A 9,277-nucleotide genomic window follows, 5' to 3' on the forward strand; every position below is an offset into this window, starting at 1 on the left:
TCCTGCTGAAGAATCTTCTCACTTTTGATGCATAGTTCTCTATAGGATATAGCAAGCTCATCAAAAGTGATTTCACTATCTGTATCACTTGAATCTTCAGCAGAGTCAAATCTCCCAGTGAGTGCATTCACATCTCTGTCAGAATCACTTTCTTGTTCACTCTCTGTATCATCAGACCGACTTACAGAAAGTCCTTTCCTCTGCTTCTTGAGATGAGTGGGACATTCAGCTTTGATGTGTCCAAAGCCTTCACACCCACGGCATTGAATTCCTTTGCTGTGACTGGGCTTTTCATCTGACCTTTTCTGGTATTCACTACCTTTCCTGATGTCGAAAGGGATGTTCCGGACATGTGGTTTCTGCCTCCTGTCCATTCTGTTCATTACTTTGTTGAACTGTTTTCCAAGGAGCACAACTGCGTTAGTCAGACCTTCATCAGTATCCAGGTCATACTCATCTTCTTCTCCTTCATCATTGGACACGAAAGCCAGATTCTTGCTCTTCTTTTCAGCCCTATCCGAGAGTCCTAGCTCAAAGGTTTGAAGGGAACCAATGAGTTCATCCACTCTCAAGTTGCAAATGTCTTGGGCCTCCTCTATTGCAGTGACTTTCATGTCAAATCTCTTAGGCAAGGATCTGAGGATCTTTCTCACCAGCTTTTCATCTGTCATCCTCTCTCCCAAGGCAGTGCAAGCATTGGCAATTTCAAGAATGTTCATGTGGAAGTCATGAATACATTCTTCCTCCTTCATCTTCAGATTTTCGAATTTTGTGGCCAATAGTTGCAATCTGGACATCTTCACTTTGGAGGTTCCTTCATGAGTGGTTTTCAGGATCTCCCATGCATCCTTGGCCACTGTGCATGTGTTGATCAGTCTGAAGATATTCTTGTCAACTCCATTGAATAGAGCATTCAAAGCTTTGGAGTTTCCAAGTGCCAATTCGTCTTCTTCTTTAGTCCAGTCTTCTTCTGGCTTCAATTCATCAGTGGGCTTTCCTTCTGTGTCCAGCATCTTGGGATGTTCCCAGCCTTTGATGACAGCTTTCCAGGTTCTGCTATCCAGTGATTTGAGGAAGGCCACCATCCTTGCTTTCCAGTATTCATAGTTGGTTCCATCCAGAATTGGTGGTCTGTTCACTGGTCCTCCTTCTTTCTCCATGTTCATCAGAATTTATCTCCCTAGGTCTCACTCAGTGATTTCGAGTGCCCGCTCTGATACCAATTGAAATTCTGATACCGATGACAGATGTCGTACCGGATGTCACGACATCACGCTTCAGAACATGCAGATTATATTTGGGAGTATGAACAGATTAACCAAGTAAATAACACAAGAGAATTGTTAACCCAGTTCGGTGCAACCTCACCTACATCTGGGGGCTACCAAGCCAGGGAGGAAATCCACTAAAATAGTGTTAGTTCAAGGTCTAACAGCCACTGTTTACAACCTTCTCACCTAACCACTACCCGTGCGACCTCTACCTAAGAGCCACTCTTAGATATGAGAACCCCTCTCACTCCCTCTCAATCACACTCCCGTGTTTACAATCAAATCAAAACAACACACCAGAGATTGCTCTCTGAACAAAAGAGATCAACTCTACACACTAGAGATCAACTCTAAACACAAGAGATCAACTCTACACACAAGAGATCAACTCTACACACTCAGGTCCAACACTTGATGTTAGGGTACCATCAAGGTGGCTCACAAAACACTCAAGTCCCAAAACTCACAAAACAACTCTTCAATCCCGGACTTGGTACAAAACTCGTGCAGCCTTCGTGTTTATATAGCAGTGAGCGTATCTGGACTGCAACTTCTTGTGCTGGATGAGATCTATCATTCTTCTGAAAAATCTGCACTTAAAGATCTAAAAGATACAGTTTGATCTTTTAGTTTTTATCTTTAATCTTTAATCTTTAATCCCTGAACGAACTCTTCTAGTTTGTAATTCGAACTTTAATTATCTTTTAATTCGTTCCTAAAGATAGATCATCTTATCTCTTGCTAACTGCACAATAATCTATTAAAGATATAACAGATTTATATGTCCAGTATTTTCGGGCCAGATGTCCTGGACATCGTATCCGACATCGTGGATCCTGCAGCTTCAATGCTTTTAGCAACTCTAGTATTTTCGGGCAGGATGTCCTGGACATTGTATCCGACATCGTGGATCCTGCAGCTTCAATGCTTTTAGCAATTCCAGTATTTTCAGGCAGGATGTCCTGGACATTGTATCCGACATCGTGAATCCTGCAGCTTCAATTCTTCATTTGACATTTCATCTTGCCTTGTGCATTGTGCAGCCTGATCTTATTCTTTGACATAACGTTGGACATCATGTGCAGCAACTCCAGCTTTCCTTCATTGTCTAAGTGCTTATGTTTTAACAAAATCTTAGCCAATCTTTTAAAACTCAGTAGAGCTAAGCACTAACACGTTGGAAATAAAAAAAGAGGTAAAATAATAATATAATAATCGGAAAAAATACCTTTTAGTAGAATAAAGCCAAAAATCAATCGGACGTTTTCTCTTTGGGATTTCTCATTCTTAATTGAATTGACTAATAACTAAAGTTTATCATTTTAGTTTCTTACCAAGTAAAATGAATCATTTTTAAGGTCCAACGCCTTAAAATGATCACCTTTCAAAGTAAAAGAATCACTTGATTCACACATAAGAAAGAACTACGTAGGTCTGATTTCCTCTCCAAAGGAGGGTACGTAGGAGCAAAAGCCCCGCTTTTGTCAACCTCAAAAAATAAAAAGAAATAAAGTTAAGATAACACAATTTCCACAATTCTGAAAAATAGGCTGTTGTCCTTTGAGACAAACGTGAGAGGTGCTAATACCTTCCTCAAGCGTAAATACAACTCCCGAACTTAGAATTTTCACTTTGACCGGTTTCCTTCGGTTTTTCCGACGTTTTCCACAAATAAACGTTGGTGGCGACTCCGCGCATCTTTCCTCCTTTGGAAAGCGCACCCGTGAGCCTCGCCCTCGCTCGCTCGCGAAGGGCACGTTGCGACAATATGTATTGCACTAGGTGTGGGGCTTGTTTACAAGCCAAGTCTAGGGTTATGCCTCATGGGCTATGCACACCTTTACCTATTCCATCTGCACCCTAGGTAGATATAAATATGGACTTTGTCCTTGGGCTTCCTAGGACCGAAAGGGGTGTAGACTCTATCTTTGTGGTGGTGGATAGGTTTAGCAAGATGACACATTTCATACCATGCCACAAGGTTGATTATGCTAGTCACATCTCAAGACTCCTCTTTAGAGAAGTTGTGAGGCTTCATGGTTTGCCTAAGACTATTGTGTCTGATAGAGATGCTAAGTTCTTAGCCATTTTTGGAAATCTTTATGGGCTAAGCTAGGAATTAAGCTCCTTTTCTCCACCACTTGTCACCCACAGACTGATGGGCAGACAAAGGTAGTGAACATATCTTTATCCATATTGTTAAGGGCTCTCCTAAAAGGCAATCACAAGTCTTGGGATGAGTACCTTCCTCATGTGGAGTTTGCCTATAACAAGGTGGCTCATAGAACTACCAAGTAGTCACCTTTTGAGGTTGTCTATGGGTTCAATCCTCTCACACCTTTGGACCTGATTTCCCTTCTACTTGACACTTCTTTTATACATAAAGAAGGGGTATCTAGGTAAGAGTTTATGAAGAAATTACATGAGTGGGTTAGTGACATAGCTCCATGTGGAGCTTGTAGGCCTTGGATCTTCTTCATCAATGGAGTCCTTTGCTTCTAAAGTTTAATGGCAGTGGAATGGAGAATGAAGAAAGATGATTGGAGACGCCACTTCAAGGAAAAGATGAGTCAAGAAGAAGCTCACCACCATAGGAAGCCATGGATAAGAGCTTGAAGGTAGGAGAAAATGAGATAAGGGAGAGGGAGAGAAGGAGCACGAAATTTTGTGCCTAAAAAGAGGTCTGAACTTTGAAGTGTAATTCTCAAATGATCAAAGTTGAAAAAATGCACAACCTCTATTTATAGCCTAAGTGTCACACAAAATTGGAGGAAAATTTGAATGTCTATTCAAATTTCACTTGAATTTGAAATTGAATTTGTGGAGTCAAAATTTCACTAATTATGATTAGTGAATTTTAGCTATGGTGCAGCCCACTAATCCAAGATCAAGTCCAAGATTCTCCACTAAGTGTGCTTAGGTGTCATGAGGCTTGTAAAACATGAAGGACATGCACAAAGTGTGACTATATGATGTGGCAATGGGGTGTAGCAAGCAAATGGTCACCTCCCCCTCTAAAATTTAATTGGATTGGGCTTCTCCCAATTCAATTAAATTTATTTTCCAACACACACATCAAATATTCACTTAATGCATGTGAAATTATAAAACTACCCCTAATACAAAAACTAGTCTTGGTGCCCAAAAATACAAGGGCTGAAAAATCCTACATTTCTAGGGTACCCTACCTACATTATGGAGCCCTAAATACAAGGGCCAAAAATAATGAAACCTTAATCTAATATGTATAAAGATAAGTGGACTCATACTTAGCCCATGGGCCCGAAATCTACCCTAAGGCTCATGAGAACCCTAGGGCTTTCTCTTGCATCTCTGGCCCAATCTTCTTGGAGTCTTCTATCCAATGCCCTTGGGGGGTAGGATTGCATCAGTTAGAAACCTAATAGAGAACCAAATAAAGGTGTATGCAACTAAAGGCAATAATGGAATCCCATTTATGAAACATTTACCTTGGATTAGATCTTTGGATTTCGAAGCTTCGGCACCGTTAAGGTTAAAGACTCTTCTTGTGGCCTTCAGATGTCCAGTTTGGTCATTTAGGCCCCCACCATTCTGCTCCTTCTTGGGATATGGTCAATCTCTCTGAATATGCTCCTTTTGTCTACAATTAAAACAGGTCATGCCTTTATTAGCATAATTTGAGGAGATGTGCCCTGGCTTACCACATTTGTAACAAGTGATCTGGGTGGGGAAAGTATTGGGTTTGCTACCACTAGCACCCGCAAACCCCATACCAACAGTCCTCTGATTGTTGGGGCGATTATCATATTGCTTAGGAGGGGTCGAGTACGGTTTTTCCCGATGTTGAGGTCCATTCTTTTTTTCTTTATTGGGCCCGTACTCCTATAATAGCTTGCGTTGTCTCGAGAGTCTTTATCCCAAATCTAGCACATGTTAACCAAGAGTGGAAATTGACGAACACCCTGGTAATTCACAACTTGCTTCACTTCAGGTCCCAAGCCGTTCAGAAACTTCACACATTTGGAACTTTCACCATCTCTCCCTTGATAATGGGGAAAGTACGTCACCAGCTCCTCAAACTTGGTTGCATATTTAGCCACAGTCATGTTTCCCTGCTTGAGCTCCAAGATCTCCATCTCCTTCTTATTCCTAACATCCTTAGGAAAGTATTTCTCCAAAAATACCCTCTTGAAGACATCCCAGGTCACATCTTGACCTTCAGCCTCTAGGCATTGGTGAGTATTCTCCCACCAATACTCAACTTCCTCCACCAGAGTATATGTACCAAAAGCAACTTTTTTCCCCTCCGGACATGCCATCACTCAGAAAATTTTCTCAATTCTTCTTATCCAATTTTGAGCACCATCAGGGTTGTATCTTCCAATGAAAGCAGCAGGATTGTTTCATTGGAAGTGGTCCAACCCTTGGTACTCAGTAGCTCCAACAGCTTTTCCCTTATTTGGATTCCCTATAGCCTGAGCTAAGGCTTGGAGAGCATCAACTATCGCATGATCATTCTGTCCAACCATCACTCCTTATGCACACCAGGTGTGGCGTCCCTAAATAATGACTGGTTTAATAGTAATAAATTTAATAGCAAGAAAAACCATGGGAAATTTTTTTTTCCTTCTCTCTCTTTTTCACAGTAATTAAATTCAGAAGGAAAATTATCACTATAGAGTCCTGAATGGCCAGTTCACAACTCTATTCGGAGTAGTTTCTTTCCAATCACTCATAACCTCTAAACTATTTTGCTCTTTTAAAAAGAAAAATATATCAGCCATGATTTTAGGTCGTCACGTGAAAAATAATAAAATGTGGTTGATAAACTCTTTTTAATAAAGTTTGTTAACAATTCCTTTTCAAATAACAAGATTAAACATAATTACATTAATCATCTAAAACTGTCCAAAATATGGGAGTTTGCAAAATACATAGTGACATCTAGAGCAAAGGTATCAACTGTGGTGGCTTCAGCCACATATATACAATCATCAAAATTTCTATACAATAGGTCTACCCACCCAAAAATCAAAAGAGTAAACCTAGCAGTCTGTACTAGATACACCTACCCACAAAAAGTATGTAAACCTAGTCTAAGGAGTCGTCTGCTATGATGAAGAGTCTTCACTATTCGCTGTCCTTCCAGGGCCGCTCTCCTCTGTAGAGTCTGCCTCAGATGCTGACATGATATCCTCTAAAGAATCCACATCAAGGAGTGGGTCCTCATCATCCTCTGGAAAGTCAAGAGCATCCACAGCAGGCTCAGGAGGTAACTCCTCTGGGTCCTCTTCAGGATCCTCTTCGAAGGATGACACCTCTATCACTTGAACTGGCTCCACTAGTCGATATGGAGTAGGTGTAGGTAGTATCCACTCCACAGGCTGCTGAAGCGTACGTGTGGGTTCCTCCGGATGTACCAATGAAGTAGCAGTGAGTCAAATTGTGCCACGGAATCGACACCTCTCATCGCCTTCGAGGGTCTCCCAAACTCCCTCTAGGCACTCCATCACCACGCAATCATGGACTAACTGCGCTGCCATCGTGATCTACAAGAAATAAAAGAAAGAAGGTAGAATCTTTCACAAGAAATCTAACTACATGCAACAATACAATGCGTCCCATAACGGCTACGCATAGTCAAAATATCCTTCTCAAGGGATTTCCTCTCTGGTAATCGATTACCAAAGTATGTAATCGATTACCAGTGCCCAAACTCGAGTTACATAACTTCTGCACATGGAAACCTACAAATTACACTATGTAATCGATTATACCTAAATGGTAATCGATTACCAGTGTCCTATCTCCCTGTATAATCAATTACACCCAACTGGTAATCGATTACCAGTGCCCTGTTACTCTGTGTAATCGATTACACACCATTGGTAATCGATTACCAGAGGCCATCTTAACATCCTGTCTCCATTTTTAAGCCCTATAATTGATTACACACCCTTGGTAATCGATTACCAGAGGCCAATTTCCAGATATCACTCAAGATTCATAGCTGGCCAGCCGCCACACAAGCCTCCTTGCTTCGTGGTCTTTATTCTTTTATTGGTTGACTGCCAGGAGCTCGCCTATTTAGGTACGTCACAGGTTCTCAATGACTGACTATGCCCGGGTTGGGTCGGGATTGGTCAAGCTTGAAAATGTCAGAAACCCAATATGTACTACCTTTCCCATAACCAGCAATGCACAAGCATTTTCTCTAACCCTCAAAATCTCACACTTTTCTACCTACAACATTGTCATTCTAACATTTAACCCTAAGTTAACTTTCCCCATCATCTCTACCAGTTTTCTATCAACAATTTCAGCACACAAACATCACAAAGCATCATCATAAAACCCTAAAACAGAATGGGTAGCTTTACTCACATCAAACATGTCAAGTTTAGCATGCTTTCAACAAATTCCTTCACAAATAACTACCATAAGGCATAAACCTAGTAGAACTACCCATCATATCTCCCAAAAACCCAATACCCACGAATTTCATGTGAGAAGAAGTCCACCCATACCTGAAATTCGAAGTCCCACAACGTAGAGGTGCGCTTCACGACTCCGAAAATGGCTTCCTTTTGCAATTTGGAGTAGAAATGATGAGCAAAGTTTAGAGTTTCAATGGAGAACAAAGGTGGAGAAGAAGGAAGAAGAAAAAGCTACATGGGAGTGAGAAGAAGAGCTTCTGAATTTTTTGAAGAAGGAGAGAGAAACTTAGCTTTTATATAAAAATGATTTTCTTTTGCCCTTTTTTTCATAAAGCAATGCCACTTGTCCCATTTTTAGTGGAGCAAAAGGGGCCCACTTTTCTCTTGATGTGACTTCATACTCAGCCACAAGGGGTGAAAAATTTGACCTTTTGAATGCTAAAATGCTGCCTCGGTTTGTGTGCCGCTTCTCTGATTCCAGTTTCTCGCGTTTCTCTGCACCCGTCGGGGCCCGTTTTCGAAAGTAGGCAATATATATCAAAACGCTCAGAATGAAACCCTGAGCGTGGTTCAGAGGTTGGTTATGTTAAATTTTTAGTTGCACACAAAACGATAATTTTTAGACTAATTAATTGAGAATTAATCTATAACTGTCCAGTTATGGATTACTCTTCGTTAATTAGCCTAACCCGCGTATCTTTCCCCCAATGTACATACTTCTTCCAAGAATATATATATATATATATATATATATATATATACACACACATATATATACACTGAATAATACTTATATATATAATTATTTAAAATATATCGATTACAAAATTCCGGGTAGAAATTCCAGGATGTCACAATACTCCCACCCTTTAAGGAATTTCATCCCCGAAATTAACTACTCTAGGAACAAACTTGGGTACAATTCTCTCACCCTATCCTCTAACTCCCAGGTTGAATCACCCTCGTCGGGTCCCCACTGCACTTTCACCAACGCGATCTCCTTTCCTCTCAGCGACTTCATTCTTCGATCAGTAATCTTCTGAGGTTGTGCTTTATAGGTGAGGTTATCCTTCACTTGTACTTCGTCCAGTGCAAGTACATGTGATGGATCCGGGTTGTATCGTCTCAATTGAGAGACATGAAACACAGGGTGCAAATTTGATAAATTCGGAGGTAAAGCGATTTGATAAGCTACAGGCCCAACCTTCTTCAAAATTTGATACGGACCCAAATACTTGGGCGTCAACTTCCTAGATTTGAGAGCTCGCCCTACTCCAGTTATAGGAGAAACCTTTAAAAACACATGTTCTCCTTCCTGAAAATCTAAAGGCTTTCTCCTTCTGTCATAATAGCTATTCTGCCTATCCTGGGATGCTTTTATTTTCTCTCGAATCATCTTCACTTGTTCGGTAATTTGTTGTAGCATTTCAGGCCCAAGGAGTACTGCTTCCCCATCATCGTACCAACAAATAGGAGTTTTGCACTTTCGTCCGTATAGAGCTTCAAAAGGAGTCATACCAATGCTGGCTTGGTAGCTGTTGTTATAAGTAAATTCAATCAATGGAAAACATTCCATCCAACTGCCTT

General features: G+C 40.9%; 1 protein-coding gene across 1 annotated transcript; it reads right to left on the minus strand.

The window, feature by feature from the left end:
- Window positions 1-5,176: 5,176 nt before the first annotated feature.
- On the minus strand, window positions 5,177-5,572 carry LOC114410736. Its single transcript, XM_028374674.1, has one exon. The coding sequence runs from the start codon at window positions 5,570-5,572 to the stop codon at window positions 5,177-5,179; it is 396 nt and encodes a 131-aa protein (XP_028230475.1).
- Window positions 5,573-9,277: the final 3,705 nt, after the last annotated feature.

Source organism: Glycine soja, chromosome 4, assembly GCF_004193775.1.
Source record: "Glycine soja cultivar W05 chromosome 4, ASM419377v2, whole genome shotgun sequence".
In the NCBI taxonomy this organism is placed as follows: Eukaryota; Viridiplantae; Streptophyta; class Magnoliopsida; order Fabales; family Fabaceae; genus Glycine; species Glycine soja.